This window comes from Electrona antarctica (assembly GCF_951216825.1).
Source record: "Electrona antarctica genome assembly, chromosome: 5".
NCBI classification, from domain to species: Eukaryota; Metazoa; Chordata; class Actinopteri; order Myctophiformes; family Myctophidae; genus Electrona; species Electrona antarctica.
The window spans coordinates 52839123-52861942 of record NC_136810.1 but is presented as its reverse complement, the minus strand read 5'-3'; the positions used below and the strand labels follow the sequence as shown (position 1 = coordinate 52861942).

The 22820-nt window shown below is 42.5% G+C and overlaps 2 protein-coding genes across 4 annotated transcripts in view; one reads left to right on the top strand and one right to left on the bottom strand.

Moving 5' to 3' along the window:
• Positions 1 to 22492, bottom strand: part of tmtc3 (transmembrane O-mannosyltransferase targeting cadherins 3) — an 89762-nt gene extending 67270 nt beyond the window's left edge. The window contains exons 1-4 of one of the 3 annotated variants that reach the window (XM_079502134.1): positions 22463 to 22492; positions 20322 to 20535; positions 11786 to 12004; positions 7388 to 7487 (exon numbers count right to left, since the gene is read on the bottom strand). In XM_079502134.1, the coding sequence (XP_079358260.1) occupies positions 7388 to 7487; positions 11786 to 12004; positions 20322 to 20510 (508 nt within the window). In that variant the 5' untranslated portion in view covers positions 20511 to 20535; positions 22463 to 22492. Of the gene's footprint in view, positions 1 to 7387; positions 7488 to 11785; positions 12005 to 20321; positions 20536 to 21239; positions 21349 to 21451; positions 21560 to 22462 lie in introns of those variants that run through there. The other 2 variants (XM_079502133.1, XM_079502135.1) reach the window with 2 other exon arrangements.
• Positions 22090 to 22820, top strand: part of cep290 (centrosomal protein 290) — a 74242-nt gene continuing 73511 nt past the window's right edge. The window contains exon 1 of the mRNA XM_079502132.1: positions 22090 to 22512. Within this exon, the coding sequence (XP_079358258.1) occupies positions 22408 to 22512 (105 nt within the window). The 5' untranslated portion in view covers positions 22090 to 22407. The remainder of the gene's footprint in view (positions 22513 to 22820) is intronic.

The window sequence follows — 22820 nt, the reverse complement described above, 5'->3', positions numbered from 1 at the left end:
ATGCATTTACATTTTCCTGGTGTACTCCGAGGGCCCTTTTGGCTCGTCCAAAGAGTCTTGAAAGCAAATAAAACCTGACCCGGCCTTTTAAATCACGACTCCCAGGCTGTGTAGAACGTCTGCGAGGAGCTTAGCTGAGCCAAGTCCAAGCATTTCTCCAATAATACACACCTGAACACGAGTGTTTTTTGTAATGTTCAAAAATACAGAACAGTGTGTGACACCGCCAAAGAAGGGAACAGATCAGGACCTAGCATACAGTAAAAAGTGATCAGACACCAGATTTCACCACTTTGATATGCACACAGATGCAACGACAGACTGTTGAACGTGGCATGAACACTGCTTGCCATGAACACTGCTTGCCATGAACACTGCTTGCCAACAGCCTGAAGTACTTTCCTCATGTTGGCCTAGTCCAGGGGTTCTCAACACGTGGGTCGCGACCCCTCGGGGGGGGGGGGGGGGGGGGGGTCGCCAAATTATTTTGGGGGGGTCCCCAAATAAATTTAAAAAAAAATGAAAATATGCAACTGAATGGCTGGAAAATGGAAATGAAGAGTTTACATATAGTACATGCATACACCTTCCCTAATGATTATATCTGGTTTCAGTATTTATTTATGGTGTATTGTCTCTATTATTAAGGTTATTGTAGCAGTCAATGTATATTGGGGGTCGGGAGTGGGCGGGGCGGGGGTCCCGAGACGTTGCCAAAGCATTTTCGGGGGTCCCCGGCCGAAAACGTTGAGAACCCCTGGTCTAGTCTCCCTATACTCATGGTCTTCTAGTCTCATTTGTATGTACAGGTAGCCTGATTATCAGACTCTGAGCCTCCATTCAGTGGAGGGGGCGGGGTCTATGGGCTGGAACCAGGCTAATGGTCAGGGTCTTATAGTCTCCCTATGCTCAGGGTCTTAACCCATTTAGGCCTGACCTCAAAATTAAAAAAAAAAATCTTCTAAATCCTCCAGTTTTCTGAAATAAATATTTTCACGATTTTTCAAAAATAGCAGACCTACAAGCTCATAGCGCGCCACCAAGTGGCGCACTATGAGCTTGTAGATCTGCTATTTTTCAATAGCTAAATTACAACATAATGTTTAAAACACCAAAAGGGGTTCCCGCCCAAAATGGGTTCCCTATAGGCTGGAAGCGTGGAGTGGGAAATTAATTGATATATAGTTTATTTTTTATTTTTTTATTATTGGCCTAAAATATTGTCTACATACATTCATGAATCCAAAAATGGCCTTAGCCGTCATCACAAAATGTGATGAGGTCATCATATTTGGTCAAGTGGCTACTGGCCAAACTTAGCCCAAGGAGTGTTTTTTTGTGCAAAACTATAGCTCTGATCCATAGCTCTAATGCGTTGCATTTAGAGCTATGTTACTCTCAACTTCCGCCGCTCGCATGAATGCAGACCAGCCTCTCCTCTTTAGCCTAAATAAAAAGAATGTTTTTGCTACTCACCAAAACAAAGGCGGGTTGTGTCATTAGAAAGCCTACTTTCCTTAGTGGGAGCACTCTGAGCCCCCCACCACACGTATAAACTGTACTTTTTGGCCAAAAGGGGATTTTGTTTCCACCGGGAAAAAAATACTTTGTTACTCCACTGCGCCTTCTACCGATATTGCCCAGAGAATTGCCTCATAGAGAATATTTCTCCTCCGGTGAAAAGAAATCCCTTTCTGGCCAAAAAGTACAGTTTATACGTGTGGTGGGGGGGCTCAGAGTGCATCCACTAAGGAAAGTAGGCTTTCTAATGGCACGACCCGCCTGGTCTGCATTCATGTCGAGTGGCGGAATTTGAGAGTAACATAGCTCTAAATGCAATGCGTGGAGTGGCTCAGGGCGGCTGTGGCTCAGGAGGTAGAGCAGGTCGCCCAATGATCCCTGGGTCGGCGGTTCGAATCCCGTCTCCTCCTGTCCACACGTCGAAGTGTCCTTGGGCAAGACACTGAACCCTACATTGCCTCCAATGAGTCGGTCGGTGTGAGCTCGCCACCATTGGTGTGTGAATGTGGGAAGTGAGGACGCTGGCGTCGACTGTTCGCCGCTTCACCTCCCAATGTATGAATGAATTAACCATTGTAAAGCGCTTTGAGCACTTGGAAAAGCGCTATAAAAATGCAATTCATTATAATGCATTAGAGCTATGGACCAGAGCTAGCAAAACTATTGCTTGGAATGGATTCAGATTTCAGAATCATGAAAACTCCCCTAGTCTGACACGTCACATGCTACTTAAATAGTTTAAACACATGATGTACTGCCGTGTAAGCGAGACAGAGTGGCAGCCAACCAGACGCATGCCGTCTTAACCCATTCTGACCTGAGATCAGATTCTAAAAATGTCTTCTACATCCTGACAGTTTTCTGAAAAAGCTATGTTTCTATGTCAGTCGTTCTTCGATTTTTCAAAAATAGCAGACCTACAAGCTCGTAGCGCGCCACTCGGTGGCGCGCTATGAGCTTGTAGGTCTGCTATTTTTCAATAGCTAAAGAATAACATAATTCTAACACCAAAAGGGGTTCCCGCCCAAAATGGGTTAATGTTGCGAAAAGCATTGTGAATTACCTTGTGTGTCGAAACGAGAGACACAAATAAATGTGCCTTGCACAATGAACTTTGGCAGAGTGGAATTGACTAACGGGTCCTGATTTCAGATGACTTTATTTAACCCAATGGGAAATTAATTTTGAAGCGTACCTTGATCTGAGGATCTAAGATGTCTTACTTGGCTATGGTATGGCCCAGGGGGAACAATACATCATAAATATAGTCGGGAGCCAGACTATGTTTTATACGTGATTAAAGTGAATATGAAATTCACTGGGAGCCAGTGAAGTGAGGATGTTAACCCATTTTGGGCGGGAAACCCCTTTTGGTGTTAGCATTATGTTATGCTTTAGCTATTGAAAAATAGCAGATCTACAAGCTCATAGCGCGCCACCGAGTGGCGCGCTACGAGCTTGTAGGTCTGCTATTTTTGAAAAATCGTGAAAATGTGGCACAAATCTTTGAATATATATTCTTTCAGAGCGAACGTTTTTAACTCAAATCTTTGCTTCTGGTGGGTCCCTGGAACAATATATTTTCAGATGGGGGTCGGCGGCCAATTACATATATTTTTGGGTGTCCTTGACATAGAAACATGGGTTTTTCAGAAAACTGCCAGGATGTAGAAGACATTTTTAGAATCTGATCTCAGGTCAAAATGGGTTAAACTAAAGTAGTCAATTTATGGTTTAGCGACTCGAACAAGCTGGTCTGCGTGAGCACAGCCAGATGGCATATGAACTCTACAGTATCAGCTGAGAGATCTGCCAAAAAATTGGCAGCTTAATGATGCAATGCACTACTAAATCATGTGTTGGGGTAAAATCCATAGAGTATATAAAAGGATAGAGACTGAACTGGCGCGAAGCTCCGCCCCCCCCAGCTATTCATGTCAGTGGAAGTTGCTCAGTAGCGTTTTGAAGCACCCGGAAGACTGCCGGAAGTACCGTCTCAGAACGTCTACTTCCGCATTTGACCACCAAATGTTGGTGGTCAAATGCGGAAGTGCAACCGAGCGCTCAATGTTAAAGCCCAGCTGCACGGGGTTTCCCGGTCATGAATCCACGGGTCCGCCTGTAGTCCCTCCTCCTACCACTAGGGCCCAGAGCTTCAACGTTGAATAGCCTCACTGGCCCCATGCTGTTTTCTTTTTTTTCTGAGAATCAGTGCAATTCAGTATTTCAGCCGTGACGTATTAAGCGCCCCTCTCCAAAGATACTTCCGGGTCCTACTTTTGTGTCGCTTTTGTGTCCCCCATAGAGTTATACTGTGTCCCTCCGTCGGACTAAATCTGAGACGAAAACAACCACGAAAGTCTCATTTTACCGCTTTCCTTGCAACAACAAAGCTACTGGTATCCCATTTTATTTCATTGTGTCAACTAAATCCTCATTAAATGCAAACTAGATTCAACATACTCAACCCTGCACACATTCTAAATGCCCCCGAAATATTGTACTGAGCAAATGGACCTTTACCACCTTCAATAATAATGATAATACTAGTATTTATTGTCTCCACATCATATATTTTCTTTGTCATGGACACATATTCTGTACACGTGTACAGAACATTAATAATTCTACTCGAGTTGGAAGCATTAAGACCCATTTTAACCCTCAATGGCTTCCTTTCTGAAAAATAACGTCATTGTAAAAAGATTCACGCGTTTAGATATTCTATTTACAATGAGAAGCGGGCGGGAGCTGGTGCCACTTGGACCCGGACGTAACATAGGACTACAAAATGACGTCGGACTTAAATACAGAATATCACACATCGAAAAAGCAACTACACTTCAACCTTAAATTCGATCATGGTACTTCCAAGTATCGATCGTCAAGGTATCAGTTCCTCCTCTTCCAGAACTTGGCTGTCATTTTATCCAAAAGCTAAACTGATGACTTATTTGAAGAATCATGCAATTTATGTATCATTATAAGTAATTTATTATTATTTTCATTTACTTACTATTATTTATTTTTTTCTTAATTCATATTATTTTGGTCTTTCTAGTCTCACATAGCCAGACCTTTCACGGCTCTATACTTTGTCTGAGAAACAGGAGATATATACATATACAGTACAGCAGGGGTTCTCAACCCGTGGGTCGCGACCCCTCGGGGGGTCGCCAAATTATTTTAGGGGGTCCCCAAATTATTTAAAAAAGAAAAAAAAGAAAAAAAGATTTTGTTTTTTATTCTATTTTAACGATTTTTCAAAAATAGCAGACCTACAAGCTCGTAGCGCGCCACTCGGTGGCGCGCTATGAGCTTGTAGATCTGCTATTTTTCAATAGCTAAATTATAACAATGCTTAAAACACCAAAAGGGGTTCCCGCCCAAAATGGTTTAAGGTTATTGTAGCAGTCAATTTCGGGAGGCGGGAGGGGGCGGGGCGGGGGTCCCGAGACATTGCCAAAGAATTTCCGGGGGTCCCCGGCCAAAAACGTTGAGAACCACTGCAGTACAGTATACCTATCATGGATACTTTGTTTTTACTTTTTCACCTGGACCTGCCCAGAAGTCCGGTTAGTCATGGATGAGCCAAGTCTCCTACAGCTGAAACCGAGACAATATAGGTGCATGTGAATGGTTATTTTTTTTGTTATCGATGAAGCTGCTTTATGTTTTTGTAAATATTAAACATTACCGTAATAAGCCGCTACTTTTTTCCCATGCTTTGAACCCTGCAGCCTATACAACGGTGCGGCTAATCTATGGATTTTTACAGCTAACGGCCACTAGGGGATCTTCTAAATCTATCTATATGGCCACCTGCGGCTTATAGTCCAGTGCGGCTTGTATATGTACACATTTATTTTTTTCCCTAAATTTAGCTGGTGCGGCTTATATTCAGGTGCGGCTTATAGTCCGGAAATTACGGTACTTCTTAATTTTTGTCAGTGCAATGTACCTATTCTCCCCCCATCTCAGGGTGTAGCACAGTTTGGATGTTGCATCATAACTTGCAAACGCACTTGTAATGCTACTCAATAACTTAACTGTCCAACTTCTGAATCAGTTATGATTCAACATCCTATTACAATTCCTGTATTGTGAACCCGGCTTAACTTGGCTTTGATAACATGTGCCACCCTGAAAGACAGGCACACAGAGAGGGGAGGGCTATGTCTTTCTTGGGGCTAAAAGACAGGTGCTGCCTGGCAAGCAGTAAAACTACATTAAAATAATACATTCATAAACTCCCACACAACTGTCACAGTATAATCCATGTGTCATGTATGTTTATACCAGAGTGTTTTAGTAAGGTTTGAGCAAAAAATATGTTTTGGAAGTACTGGAGGATATGACTGGATACATGGCACTTGGATTATACTGTAAGTAAGAGCAGTGTGGGAGTTTATAAACTGATTTTTTTATATAGTTTTGTTATTGTTCATCTTGGGAAAACCTATTTTCTTCAATTCATCAAACAATTCAGTAATTTCCTCCTTTTTGATTTTCTTTCTATTCACTGTAAAGGAATTATCCATGAATTCAAGGCTTCACTGGATAATAATAATAATAATAACTTTATTTATATAGCACTTTTCTGGACGGAGTCACAAAGTGCTGTACAACACAATCAATAAAAGCAGGAAAATCGAACAAAATTAGATAGATGCAACATAGCAAATCTACAACTTACAGTCAGCTGGCCAACAGTAGAAAGCATATTTAAAGATGCAATATAAAAAACAACAATGTAATAGATAAAAATAGATAATAATACCGACAAAGTTCAGTGAAAAAACATTTAACGGGGCAGGGGGGGGGAATGCTTTTCTGAACAAATACGTTTTGAGAAGAGATTTAAAAGATGCAATGGTATCTGCTGGACATTTTATCTACTGTTGCGCAGATAATGCAAAACAGATTTATCTCTGTTGGCAGGGTGATTTTTCTTGGACATACGATAGAAATAGAAACCTGTTCATGGATATAAAATAAACCATGGCAGCTCTTAGTATACCAGACCGTCACAAGCCTTAAAGCCTTTGTTTGTTAACCGATTTTGGGCGGGAACCCCTTTTGGTGTTTCAAGCATTCTGTTATACTAGCTATTCTATATTGAAAAATAGCAGATCTACAAGTTCATAGCGCGCCACCGAGTGGCGCGCTATGAACTTGTAGGTCTGCTATTTTTGAAAAATCGTAAAAATGCAGCACAAATCTTTGAATAGGTATATATTCTTTCAGAGCGAACGTTTTTTTTATTTCTACGTCAGGCCTAAATGGATTAAACACTTGAATGAATTGGCTGTAAAATACAGACTGCAGCAGCACCGGTATTTTGTCCAGAACCTTATTAGTATTTTGGCTCAAACCAGTCAGGAGCCGGTGACAAATTCGAACTGGTTCTAGTCGGTACCTATCCCTGAGTGCCAGACTCAAACGGTTACAAACATAATGCCAGTGGACTTCTGTGTTCTGAGAAAGTGGCAAGGTTCGGTGTAGGGATGTTAACTGGTTCAGACCGTACGACGTGTGGGCACGTCATAAGCAATCCAACCGACGGATCCAGAGGACGTGTGTAGTACACATATCAATTGTCTCTTAATGAATTAATCGATAATCAAAGTTGAGAGAAGCTCAGGGAGGCAGCCAAGAAGAGTGCTGTGGTCTGAAATAGACATAAAACTAGACGTGGTGTTTCAGACATTTTGAAATACACGCCAATTTAGTGAGGAGGGAAAAAATAATAACGGTAGTGCTGCTGGTGTGGATTCAGCATTACTGTGTACGTACGCACTGGCATTCAAAGGGTGGTTGGTATGGCTGTCTGACGACAGATAGCAAGTGATCAGGCCAGACTTACCAATAGAGTGGTCTGTGCTTGTAGATCTAGCGTAGGCCAGGAAAGCAGCCAGCAGGAAGATGGAGGAGAGGAGCTCAGCTCGCCCAACAACACCAGTTACCTAAGGATACAAAGTAGTATGATATTAACCCATTTAGGCCTGAAAAAGGTTTCTTCTAAATCCTGACAGTTTTCTGAAATACCTATGTTTCTAGGCCTATATCACTCAATATTTCATGTCAAGGACCCCAAAAATGATCTGTAATTGGCCTCCGACCCCCATCTGAAAATATGTTGTTCCAGGGACCTCCCCCGAAGCAAAGATTTGAGTTAAAAAACGTTTGTTCTGAAAAAAATATATTCCAAATTTGAGGCACATTTTCACGATTTTTCAAAAATAGCAGATCTACAAGCTCGTAGCGCGCCACTCGGTGGCGCGCTATGAGCTTGTAGATCTGCTATTTTTCAATAGCTAAAGCATAACATAATGCTAACACAAAAAGGGGTTCCCGCTCAAAATGGGTTAATAAAGCAGTATAATATTAATTATAAGTAAGTAGTGGCGGGTGGTGAGTACTAGTAGTAGAATTGGTACTGTAGTATAAGTATAGAAGGAGTAATACATAATAGTAGTGATGGCGCTTAATGGACAGCGTAGTACTCCTCGTAGTACGAATAAGTATTGCGATGTGGTGATGCGGTGTTTGAAGCAGTACTGGTAGAGGTACTAGTTATGGTTGCCGTGGTGGTAGTAACAGTAGAACCAACTTAGCAGGTGTAATAGTGCAGTATCGTATGTAGTGAAAACATATTATTAATTAAGTAGTTTTGTACGGTCAGTAGTATTTGAAATGTGACCCGTTACAGCCTTTACAAAGATAACATGAATCGGCGGTAATCTGAGTCAATGTATCTCAGTCGAAGTTGTTCCATAAAATACTTTTCTCCAGCTGGAGAAGACAGATTGGTAAATAAGGGTGGCAGGTAACTAAATTGTATACTTGAGGACTGCCCCCAGGTGGTTGGATATTGAACTGTTTTTCCCCAAAGCCAATTGCCAGAGGCACTCTTCTTTCTCCCGTTCCCTCAAGTTTCAAACAGAGCACAAAAAAAAATACCCGATTCCACAGTTCCAAAAAAAAGCCTGCAGAAATGTTCAGAACTGAATGTGTTTTGTAGCAGTGGAAGAAGTGATGCGTAGGTGTGGGCCAGGGACAAGTGAGATGTGAGAACACCAAGGCCAAGGGCACTGTTTGACGACTATGCATCAAGCTGTAAACATGCAGACCTGCTCCACTGATAACACATCGGTTTTACAGGTGTAAACAGCTCCTCTCAGTCCCTCAAACTCAGTCCCTCAAACACTGTTTGACGACTATGCATCAAGCTGTAAACATGCAGACCTGCTCCACTGATAATACATCAGGTTTACAGGTGGTAAACAGCTCCTCTCAGTCCCTCAAACTCCACAAAAAAAAAACAACGGTGATGACTCCGAGTGCCCTCGGGCCTTTAGCAGGTCAGCGATGTACTGTGGAGCTACTCCGTTTTGGCTTTAAAAACTAAAAAGGAGAAACTTTAAAATCAATTCTAAAAATTCACTGGCAAATTGGCTAGAACAGGGGTTCTGTGTTGACTTTTCTTTGTGCCAGTTAAACCCATTTTGGGCGGGAACCCCTTTTGGTGTTAGCATTATGTTATGCTTTAGCTATTGAAAAATAGCAGATCTACAAGCTCATAGCGCGCCACCGAGTGGCGCGCTACGAGCTTGTAGGTCTGCTGTTTTTGAAAAATCGAAGAACGACTGACATAGAAACATAGCTTTTTCAGAAAACTGTCGGGATGTAGAAGACATTTTTAGAATCTGATCTCAGGTCAAAATGGGTTAACATCCTGGCAGCTGCGTTTCGAATCATCTGTAGGCGTGATAAAGTGAATTGCGTCACTCTCAGGTATTAGGGAGTTGCAGTAGTTAAATCGAGAGGAAGTCCTTGAGTGGTACAACCGGCTTTAATTTAGCTATGGTTCTGAGTTGATAAAAGCAGCCCTTCAGCCTAAGGCCCCCCCCCCCTTTTCCCTCACTGTATATGTTTCTTTTCCCTTTTTACCTCCATTATGATGAATTCCTGTTCTGTTCTTTGTCTATATAGAAGTGTCTATTTGTACGTCTCTAAATGTTTTGATGAATTGAACATGGTGGACCCTCTTGTAAACAAGTGTAATGCTTAATTGGGTCGTCCACTCACAGTTAACAGTCTTTGTATTGAGTTTGTGCTTGAAATGTACTGTAATTCTGCAAACTGTTAATACATATTTCAATCAATCAATCAATCAAAACTTCAAAATCCAGTGCACATTAGCAGACAGTGGGGCCACAAGCTTCGGTCAGGGCGTAGATGCATTCTTGAGGGTCAAACATAATTACTTCTGTCGATCATCTTTATCTGTTGTTCTGACTGTTGTTCTCCATGAGGGAGAAGCTAGAAGTAGCGATTCCATTCACTTTCACTTGCAAGGCAAATGCATCAGTGTTTTTGCCACACTTATGTACGACCGTCACCAGGTAGAGCATTAATTTGTGTAAAACAAAAACAATAACTTGAAATATACAATATTTCTCTGCCATGTTACAGTGTAATTGCTTGACTGAAGAGATACAAACTTTTTCAATAGACATTATGTCCAGGGAACTCGGAAAAAGGTTCTAATTATGTTTGAACGAGCATGTGAAACCCACCGACGACTATGAGTAATCAATTGAACCATTATTATTATTATTATTATTATTATTATTATTATTATTTCGACCGCAAATGACACCTCGCTCCTCACTCATTCTGGATTATGAGACTATACCGTAAATTAAATAATTGCATTTCAGGATGTCAGTACAATTAACATTAACATCACCAGTCAGAGAGACGACCCAAAAAAAACGTTCAGAAAAAAGACAGAGGGGGAGTGGTGGGGGGGGGGACACAGGAGGTTCTTTGTCCATAGTTTATCATGAAGGGACCTTCAGTGCTCTGTGCATAAAATGAAAAACAAATGATCCGTTGAGAGCGAGATTCCAGACGAAGATAATGTGAAGGACATTCGCTAGGAACAAGTCTAAGGACTCATTTGTTAGGCAAATGATCTCTTTTTCAAGGTTCTAAGAGACTGCACTTAGATTAGGACCAACGACATGGGTGGGGGGGGGGGGCAGGGCGAGGTGGTGGCGTGGGGTGGGGTGGGGTGTCGAAGCTGTACAAGCTGCTGTGTAAAGGAATAGCGCTCCACCCCTGGGAAGCAGAATGTTCTCTTTGTCTTTTCTAACTCTCTGGTCAGGGCCTGTCTGGTTATCAATTCAGCCGACTTGAATGGGATGAAATACAAGTACTAATTGGGGTAGTGTGCAAGTGCGCGCGCGCGCATGCGTGCGTGCGTGTGTGTGTGTGAGGGGGGGGACGTGGGGACGAGAACAAGGTCAAGTTCAAATAAGCAAACAAACCTGAATGCTGAGTTCAGACCGAGTTCAGTCACAGATCACAAACAGGTTGGGATGTTTAACAGCCACTCACTGGCCACCAGCTAAACACCATTTACAAACCACTTTTGCAGGTAACCAGCAGCACTCACTCCAAGGGTCCTGTTGAGCCTATAATTTGGACCGGAAAGAGGCCTGAAAAGTAGCTGGTGAATCACCAGCTACTTGAAGAGGCCTCTGTCATGAGGCCTCTCTGAGTCATGGTATTTTTTTTTTCTTTAACCTTCAAATGGGTTAGTGACGCCGATACATAGAAACATGAAATACATTATCCAAGATCCAAGCCAGAACGCTCTAAAGATTTTCAAGTGGGACCACCTGACCCAGAAAAGTATGGGAACCGCTACGGGCTTGTAGATCTGCTATTTTTGAAAAATCGTGAAAACGTGTGCAAATCTTTCAATATATATATATATATTCTTTCACAGCAAATGTTTTTTAACTCAAATATTTGCTTCTGGGGGGTCCCTGGAACAAAATATTTCGAGATGGGGGTCCGTGGGCAAAATACCAGATAATTTTGCGGGTCCTTGACATGAAAAAGTTTGAGCACCACGGATTATAGAAAAATCACACCCGTGTGAACTGAGTGGTGCTACTGCCCTCTCCCCTCACCCCTCTCTCTCTCTCTCTCTCTCATTAGCAGGCAACAGTGCAGCACTATCTCTCTCTCTCTGTTTCTGGCACAACAGTGCCACTTTTGCCCCTACTGGTACTCATAGTAACATAGTCACATACATACATAGTCACATACATAGGTTAACACGGACATTGCTGTTCCTTGGAGTGGTTGCAACATAGGTTTTTCAGAAAACAGTCGGGATTCAGAAGACATTTTTGTAGAATCTGGTCTCAAGTCTCAATGGGATAATAATCAGATGAACACTTACCGCCTCGGCGTGGATGGGGTGCACGGCGAACAGCAGCGCCGCCACCAGGCCGGAGGCCCTGTCCAGGAAGAGGCGACACACGCGCAGGAAGAGCACACACACCACGGCGTGGAGCACCACGTTGAGCAGGTGGTAGGAGGCGGAGCTCAGCTCACTGACGAGGTAGTTGAGCCGGAACGTGAGCACGGTCAGGGGTCGGTAGGATTTGTGGCTGCGCTCCTGTGGAGTTTCGGAAATATTACAGCTTGTTGTCAGTGGCAGTGTGTAAATCCCGCTGAATCAGGAGTCATGAACGCCTTAAACCATTTTGGGCGGGAACCCCTTTTGGTGTTAGCATTATGTTATGCTTTAGCTATTGAAAAATAGCAGATCTACAAGCTCATAGCGCGCCACCGAGTGGCGCGCTACGAGCTTGTAGGTCTGCTATTTTTGAAAAGTCGTGAAAAAGGGGCTGCAAATCGAACATTTTTAACTAAAATATTGGCTTCTGGGGGGTCCCTGGAACTACATATTTTGAGATGGGGGTCCGTGGCCCAATAGAGATAATTCTGGGGGTCCTTGACATGAAAAAGGTTGAGCGCCACTGACATAGAAACATGGGTTTTCAAAAAAAAAATAGGATTTAGAAGCCTTTATTTTAATCGACCTTAGTCCAAAATGGGTTAAGTCATCCAACCGTCAATGTCCACCCATACCCACATTTAATTTACCTGGACTACAGTAAGTTCACTTTCAGAACAATGAATGCATTCAAGATTTCTGAAAGGTGCATTACATGTCAGTTTCAGAAGGTACGCTTTTTATAGTTTTTTTTTTTTTTTTTTAATTCAAATTTACTCAAAATTAAAAACTTTTTACAATTACAATGATACTCTGCCCCTTTATTCAGCACTTTTGACACGTTTAGCTTCGTTTAGTCCTCCAGGCCCTTAGGGAGAAAAAAGGCTATTTCATGCTATTCAGTCTAAAAGCACCACATTTCTGTTTACGATTAAATCTATATCTAGAGCACTTTAGCTCATTACCAATATGGCCTAATAACTATTCAAAGAATAATTAAAGAGAAGAGAACAATCCAGCTAACAATATGAAACAGTACAACTTGTACTTGTACAAGTACAATTTGAAATGCTCTCATACAGATTCAACAGTAGAATTTGAACAATATGTTTCACACTCTCTCTCTCTCACACACACACACACACACACACACACACACACACACACACACACACACACACACACACACACACACACACACACACACACACACACACACACACACACACACACACACACACACACACACACACACACACACACACACACACACACACACACACACACACACACACACACACACACACACACACACATCTTCAAATATCTGCAGCGACTATTTGGACGTATCAGTGATGAGCTCACGAATGATGACATTCAGGGTGAACTGCTGCTTTCAACCAAGAATGATGATGTGCTCTCCAAATGACCTGGATTTTACTTATCTACAGTTCGCCAAGAAACCATCTTGAAAAAGACACAAGAATGGTTCTGCACCTGGCTCCATGCCGGGGCCAATGGCAATAAAGACATTCACACTGTTGTAGTTTTTGCAATCGACTTCATTAAGACATTAAGCATCAAAGAGCTCTGGATTGACTTTGGCTGCAGATGGAACTACTGGGACATTCCTGTTCATGAGATCTGCAATGCTCCCGGTCCCCAAAGCCAGAAGTCACTGGCTTTGCCTCTCTTGGTAAATGGTAAATGGTGCATTTATATAGAGGTTTTATTCAAGGAGCTTAACCCATTTTGGGCGGGAACCCATTTTGGTGTTAGCATTATGTTATGCTTTAGCTATTGAAAAATAGCAGATCTACAAGCTCATAGCGCGCCACCGAGTGGCCGCTACGAGCTTGTAGGTCTGCTATTTTTGAAAAATCGAAGAACGACTGACATAGAAACATAGCTTTTTCAGAAATCTGATCTCAGGTCAAAATGGGTTAACATTCATATGACATTGACACATTCATATGCAACGCCTGGGATTTGAACTCGGGCCTCTCACATGACCAGTCCAACATCTTAACCACTAGACCAAAGGGATATCCCTATAGACCGGGGGAGATATTAGACTTTTGAGGCCACCAGGCAGAGGCTCTGAGCCACTCTGCTACTCTCACCCCCCCTTTTGACCTCCTCCCACGGGGAAACCCGATCCGGGTCACGGCACCAATGTAATGGCCAGGATTCAAACTCGGGTCTCACGCATGGAAGTCCAATATCTTAACAACTAGACCAAAGGGATATATCGCTATGGACCGGGGGAGATATTAGACTAGTGAGGCCATCAGGCAGAGGCTCTGTGGCTCAAGAGGTAGAGCAGGTCGTCCAATCATCCATGGGTCGGCGGTTCGAATCCCGGCTCCTCCTGTCTACATGTCGAAGTGTCCTTGGGCAAGACACTGAACCCCAAATTGCTCCCGATGTGCTGGTTGGTACCTTGCATGGCTTCCGCCGCAATCGGTGTATGAATGTGTGTGTGAATGGGTGAATGTAATGCACAATCTATGTAAAGTGCCTTGGATAAAGGCGCTATATAAATGCACCAAAAATGGAGGAAACCATGCAAGGCACCACATCGGGAGCTATTAGGGGTTCAGAGTCTTGCTCAAGGACACTTCGACACGGTCTCCCATATAATAACAGGATGTGATACTAAATCAGCCTTCCTGGACCATAGGAACATTTTGTTAGGCAGCTTGGGAGGCAACACCAGATCTCATAGGCAGGTCACCCTAGGTCGCATTCTCACCTCTAAGTCGGTGGACTCGATGTAAATGGGAGGAGAAGTTGCATCATTCTTGCATTTTTTATTTGCTGCGTTCGCGTTCACACTGCGCTGTATAACCGCAGCAAGGAACCTCAGGCAGGGAACTTTATCAATGTGTTCAATTAACCCTTTCAGCGCTATCATTTATTGAAAAATTAGGATCTAATTCACGCCAGCATTTTTTAAATTTGAGCCATTTCCGCTTCACTAGCAGTAGTCCTAAATTAGGAATTTACACGGAGCTGGGCCGGCCTTGTTTACATTGTGAATCCAGACCGGAGCTCTGCAGAGCTCCAGATCGTCAGCTCTGTGCCGTCAAAGAAACGCTGTTTTGACCAAAATGCCATCTGGGACAAGGAATAGGAGATACAGGCGATTGAAAGAAACGGATAGAATGGATTATTATGGCGACGATCTAAGATGGGCGATCCAGTGCTGTGCTAACAACACAGCTAGCTAACCGGCTAACGTAAGCAGCATTTTGGCTCGAGCAATCGAACGCACTATAAAAGCGCAATTGCCGAAGGGCTTCGGCAATGGCGTTAAGTGTTAGTATCAAAATTAGGCTTCAATTGACAAAGGTTTTCAGAAATGGCGCTGAAAGTTAAACTACACAGTGAAATCTATGGTGTCAAAATTATACTTCTAGTAAAAGTGAGGACGTAAAGTGAGGGTACATGGATGCAGTGTGTTGTCAAGGAGACGGGGACTGGACGTTGTGTGTGGTGTATGTGTGTGTGTGTGTGTGTGTTGTGTGGGTTATTTTGGGCACATTGCGAAGGCACAGCAGAGACGGGTCTATCCACGGTAATGTGACATCTTTGCACTGCGTAAAATATGCCCTCTCCGTCTCCAACTGTGTTTAGGTCTACTCCTCATACTCCTTGCAGTCTCATCCTCTTGCTATCGTGTCTGCGTGCTTGTCATATTCCTGATTTTTAAGTATGTGGGGATAGTACTGGGACTCCACAACAGTAAGTACAATTGTGGCTTATTAATAAACACATTGAGTGCCACCTGGTGGATGAAAAGTGCTGGTGCTTGGGTGCCACCGGATCAGAATCTGTTTTAGTATGATGCCATCCGGTTTTGGGTTCCATTTTGGATGGTAAATTATTAGCGTCAAATGCTAACAAGCAAAAATAGGCCAATCCTTGCTCTAGAAAACGCCAATGTTCCAATAGCGATCACCGGATAATCACAATTGACATCCGAACAATCGGCGATTTGTTCAAAACCACGGACAGCGCCGTAGTATCTGAGAAAAGAGCATGCAAAGGCCGCGGCTAATACAGAAGCTAATGGCTATGGAAAAACAGAAACAGTGCGGGTGGGGCCCTAGCAACCGTGCATAGCAACCAGAGCGGTTCCAAAAATGAAACACAGCAAGGCTTTCTTATAGCGATATCAAACACCTTAAGACGAACGCGCCTGCACTTCATGAGCGCCCCGCATAATTAATTTATAGGACGAGTATAACCGTCCTTAGGATTTAATGTGTTAACAGTACCAGCCAGAACGCAGGACTATTCCCATTCCAATGTACTAGACTGGCTAGACCCATAGGAGATGGATTTCTGAGGTGGAGCAGCTACCACACAGCTTGCCAGGCCCAAGCCATGCTACTCATACGGTGAGTTGGGGTGCCCAGGATTGAACCCATGCTCTTGTGGTTGAAAGACAAGCCTTCTACCGACCGAGTACACCATCATGTAAGGATGCCTGCACCAAAAATGAGGGTCCAGATTACAACATACAGCAGGGTTCCCCAATAGGCGGCCCGCGGGCCATTTGCGGCCCGCGGAGCGCCCCCTTGCGGCCCGCGGAAGAATTTTCAGGTCTTGCCCTAAAAATGAATTTTCAGGGCAAGACCTCGACCTCACGCGTGCAGACTCGGCCCCCAGCCTGGTACCCTAGTCAAAATATGGCCCTCGAGGAAAATTTATTGGGGAACCCTGACATACAGTATAAGAACATCCATGTATGTGTGCGTGTGTGCACGTGAGTGAGTGAGTGAGTGAGTGAGTGAGTGAGTGAGTGAGTGAGTGAGTGAGTGAGTGAGCGTGTGCGTTGTTGTTATTGTTTCGATAAACATACATAGGTTGTTTTAGGTTGTTCCTACAGCTCTACACTCAATCTGGATGAAAATATATGTTGAATAAGGTTTGGTGGATAGTGGGCATTTCAATAAGCTAATGAGAGTGATCTAGATAGATGTAATCATAAACCTGAACATCCCAGTGTTTCTCGTGCTAAAAAAAATAGTCACAAGTTTGTCAATAATGTCATAAGTTAAGGTATAACTGTCTAGTCACACCAAATCATAAAGATAAGTACACACCGTGTAAGTTTCTCACAGGTTTCATCTCACACTGTCAGGTTGGTGAACTGTGATCGTTCAGGTCTCGCCACAGATGTTCGATGTGGGGTTAAAATGTTGGGCTTTGACTGGGCCACGCAAGGACACACTCCAGCGTTGACTTGGTTCTGGCTGTGTGTGAGCGCTTCGGGTCATAGTCGAGCAAAAAAGGGTGAATGTTCTGCCCAGTCTGAGGTAGTGTGCAGTGTTCTTCAAAGACCTCTCTGTAATTTCTTTCTTAACTCCTGACCTCCCTGCCGCTGAGAAAGTTGAGAAACAATTAACATCCCCATAGTATGATGTACCAAGCATCACCCTAGAGATGCAATTAGCCAGATGATGAACATTAGGTTCTTACCAGACGTAAGTCCTTGGCATTGAGGCCAGAGTTCCGGATAATATTTTCCTCATGTTCATAGTCATTTAAACGCCGTTTGATAAACTCCAGAAGTGCTGCATTGTGTTTACTCAGGAGTGGCTTAATCACACTAGAAATGTACAACAATTCAAACTTAATATACATAATATCATCCTTGTGTACAACAAAGCCCATCGTTTTAGTTAGTCACCATGACCACACCGTTGGTATTTAGCTTTTGACCACATTATTTGGCTACTGTTAAAAACTCTTTCAAAATAAGTTACGTTTGATGATCCCAACCGACTTAAAGGAGCATTCAGTGATTTGGGTGATTTGGAAAACCACCCAGTCCCCCCTGGTAACAAAATGTGCACATGCACACGCTCTACAGTGGGGGGAAGTGCAACAGGCCAACAACATGTGCACCAAGGCCAGCCTCCACTCGATCATGATTGGAGGAAGGCCCCTCTCATCCTGGTTGGATGAAGGCTTTGCCACCCGCCACCAAAACTGAAACTAGGGTTTTTTGACCCCAGCCCCCTTTTTGAAGCTCCTTGCCACTCGCCCTACACACTTCCACTTGGTTTGAGCATAGATATATAAATAATAGAGACGGCACTGGATGGGATGGGAATCCCAGTGCTATCTCTATTATTTATATATCTATGCTCAAACCAAGTGGAAGTGTGTAGGGCGAGTGGCGAGGAGCTAGTTTCAAAAAGGGCCCAGGGGCTCACTGGGGACAGGGATGAACTGGTCAGCACACTCTATAGTAGGGAGGATTGTCCAAAAAAAAAGAAAAAAGTAATATTTGAAGTGAATGAAATCACTGAATATACCTTTAATCTGCATTGCTCATTGTCGCATGTTGCATCTGAACCATTGTTCTACTAGCAGCAGGTGAGTGAAATGTTTTTAACGTGACTTTATATTTTTTAGATTACTACAAGCTGCTTCTCATGCCTATCTATCACTGTGCTGATTTGGCGTTTTAGAGAACGTGTCCGTCTAGTTGAAATGTTGACTCATTGTGCTTGTATTTGACAGTTGACGAATCGCATGTGTCTGGCCACACTATAGTTCAAAGGCACATTCAAGCATTTTCATATTATGATGGGCAGCAAATTTCACAAACTCAGTAATAAAATGTGTGATAAACTGTTGTAGCCACTAGCCATTATATGATTATTAAATACACTCCCACTATAGAGGGTATGCATGAAGTGAATGGAAAATAGAGTTGCAAATCAAGTGGCAAAATGAGAAAGTGAGTTTATTAATGTTGTTTATAGTCATTTAATGCAATCAAATACAACTTTTTTGTTTGGATGTATGGGCTGTCAAGGCCAGCAAGTAGTTTTTTGCCACTCAGTAAGCGTTCCTACTTCCTGCATAACTTCCAGGTTTGTTTTTTTTATAATTTTTATCCCACGATTTTGTAACCCATTTTTCACCCCTGTGTCAATTATCTAATGTGATGCTGGGCTCTACACACCCTCCGCCAACCTAGTCCCCATATATGGGGTACATGGGGAGAGCAACGGACTTGAACGTGATGATGTCACGTGCAACTACCTGTCATTTCCATCCAGCTGAACATTGTATAAAGTTCTGGAACATCCTGTACCAAGATCAATTCTTGATTCAAGTCAAGTCTTGAATCAAGTCTGGTTCCTTCCAAGAGCCATCCATTTCATAATGGTTGCATCCCATCCACTGTTTTCAGTGCTTCATAAAATGTTGTAATTGTAAACCCTTCGCCAAGTCTATGCCTACTGTACGAGAGCTTTCATGGCTTATAGATTTGCAGCAGCACTATAAATTGTGGCACAGTAGTATACATTTTAAAGTGCAGACATAAATGTCCAATCGATTTAGTTCTTCACAAGCAGACTCCAATCAAGCTCTAAAGTCCAAACAAGCTCTAAAGTCCAATCAAGCTCTAAAGATACCTCAAGAATGATCGAAGGAAACAGGACACAGCTGTTATACACAGTTATACACAGTTTGGAATATGAGAGCAAGAGTGAGTGAGTGAGTCTATTAATCTCGAGAACCGTAAAACCAAATGTTCATATTCAGGGTGTGTCTTGCTTACGCACCAAAGGGAGTGCGCTCACAGCGCTGCCATGTTAGTCAGACGCCTGAGGGCGAGAAGCGACGGCCATATCCACCTGCCCAAATGTGCTGACTGCTGACCTCATCACATTTGTGGCTATGGCCACACCTGCTATGGCCCTGTTTAGCCCAAGGAGTGTATTTCGTGGATGGATTCAGAATCATGAAAACCCCACAGTTTGACACGTCACATGCTACTTAAATAATGAAATTTAGAACATTTTGCCGTATATTGGTTGTTAATGGTACCCCAACTTTCAGCAGCTGTCAAAAATTCCCCTAGGGTGGCTGAATAGAAACCAATGTGGGATGTGTTAAGTAGACACCCCTACAAACACATTGGTAAGAAATGTATGCCCAGCTTTGACATTATGTGTGAACCAGTGTGCAACAGCACAATTATGGTACATGCAAAGATGTCTGTATGATGCCCGCAAATGACATGCACCCAGTACTGCACTGTCAATGCAACACTAGCACAACATCAACAACAAAACATCAACACAATTACACACAGCTCTGAGGCTATGCGACTTCACTTCTAGGACATTTTCACACACACACACACACACACACACACACACACACACACACACACACACACACACACACACACACACACAGTGTCAAGGAAAAGGTTATATGAATATCTTCCAAAGCCATATTCACTATTCAGATCATCATTTTAATTATGCGAGCAAATTTCATTGTGAAATTTGAAATACATTACTCTATTCAGTCTAGTCTATTGTACAGTACTTGCACCAAAAAGGTAAATGCAAATGTCCCATGATCATTCTAAACAGTATTATTCACGTCTTTGTGCACTGGTGATGAATCTGATGCATAGGGGGAATCAGTTTACCTCAGACATAGGTGTCCCCCAGAAGTCATTAGCGAACAGGCTGCGAAGAGAGGTCGTGGGCCGCAAGTCCTTATTGTCTAGGATCGCTGAGACGTCATCAAACACGAAGCCGCATGACAAACTGTTCCAGTAGCACCCCACCACCAGTCCAGTCAAAAGCAAGACCTCCTTCCATGACACGGCAGCCATTGCAGACCAAGGGCCTCATTGATCACTGTCCAAAAATAGAACCAAAAGTTACTGAATAACAAGTAGTCTCAGTGCCACAGCCATGTTGTCTGCAATTATACGTCAAACAGAATGCCACTACAAATGCATTATGCAGACTGATCGCGACCATGAATCATGCGAGGGGGGGGGGGGGGGGGGGGGGGGCAACATCCCTATTTCTTTAAAAGACAGGTTTTAAAACATGCATGTGTGAGCTTCATTCTTTCCCCCCTGTTCACAGCTAGCCTAAGAATTAGACTCTCGCAGATGTATTTCATTGATTCTGACCTTTTCAATATCAGAATCGATAACCTACGAGAGTCTAACTCTAAATCTTAGGCTAGTGTCACATTCACAGTCAGCTGTCATGGTTTATTGATTCCAAGAATCTTGGCACATCATTATCACTTTGTGTCTTGTTCCCTTTCCTGGACACTGGATTCAAGCAGTTGGTTATAAAAACAAAGTTTCCTATCTTGACTACATAGCCTAAGTGCATAGTTAGCCAGTCTGAGACTACAGTACAGTACTATAGTGTGCATGGACAGGAATGACAGCTGGTGACACGCCTTGTTGCTATAGTAATACATAATAATTAATTAAGTAGCTAACGTAGTTATCCACCCAGCTAAAGTATAAACTAACATTTTACATTTGTTAACTGGTATTACATTACATAATATATGTTATAACGTATTACATACATACATGCATTACATTAGTATAGTCACATCATTAACATATCATAGCAAGCAAGCTAACGATGACTTAATAAAGCTACCCGGGTTACTTCAACAGCAAAACATTTGCCCGTGTATTATCGTTTCTCGTTAGCCACGCACGGAATTCTTCCAATGAAATAGAATGAGTGAATCGGAAGCTTTAAATGTGAACGTTGTTGTAATGTATAGAAAACATACGTTAGTGCATTAAATCTGCCAGCGATATTCCACTCAGTGCATGATGCTAAAGCTAGCACGTTCAACACAACGACCACCGCTTCCGGTGCAGAGTTGAAGCGAGTGAACTATCATCAACTATCATCATCATCATCAAATAATTTATATAAAATACATTATGAACAATGATTTTAACAAAATACTTTATATTAAGAGTAGAACGTTACTCATTGTCATTTTTACATACATAACTATTTAACTCATCTGCTAAAGATCAATATTGATTTTTTTTTGTAATTTGTTTTTTATGTTTCTCCTAAAACAGCATATATTCAAGAATACAAGAATAAAATATTCTAAAATCAGTATAAAAACTGAATATAGTTCATGTCATCTATTTTTATAATGCTTAAGTTCTTACTAATAATTATTCGTAATGTATTATCTGTGTGTGTGTGTGTGTGTGTGTGTGTGTGTGTGTGTGTGTGTGTGTGTGTGTGTGTGTGTGTGTTTGTTTGTTTGTTGTTTTGTTTGTTGTTTAAGTGAGTAGAAAAAAATAACATTCAAGTATAATCCAATCGTTTGAGTTCACGACACGATCGTTAGTATTTCACGACAGCCAGAAAGTGCAACAAAAAACGCTTTACGATTGTTGTCAACGGTATCCTAGCAGCCACCACAGTGCCAACTTATGTCGATTTAGCTCATGTTTTGTAACGTAAGTTTAGAGTATGATAATATAAGTGCCCTTCCAGCTCAAAGTACAATTTACATTAGATCACCCGATCAGCATAAAATAACAGGATATCGCTTTACGAACCTAATCATTTAAATCAGAAACCAAGGTTAGCTCTGATGCTAATGTAAACATGAAGTATGGGATCGATAGCCTACTTGGCTACTTGCCCTACTACCAAGTACCAAGCTGATCATATTGCCAGACAACGCACCTCAGTGACAGACACCTTGCTGCCAGGATGCCTGCTGTTCTCGATTGGAGGACAGTGATGGGAGCAGACCCAGCAACCCTACCTGACAGTGAAGAGAACCAAGCAGACCCCCTCTTCGATATGCTCGTGATGGTATAACGTTAATAATTCATTAAACCATGTAATGTGCATGCTGGCTAAAAGGGTTTGGGTGTCAATATCACTTTTTTTTCACTTCAGTTTCAACACAGCCATTTCATGGCAGCCGAATAGTAACTTGTACCAGTAGTTGCTCTGGCCTAGAATGGCCAATTATATTCCATGATATTGATTGAATATTTGATTTAAATATTTATTAACAGTTTGCAGAATTACAGTACATTTCAAGCACAAACTCAATACAAAGGCTGTTAACTGTGAGTGGACGACCCAATTAAGCATTGCACTTGTTTACAAGAGGG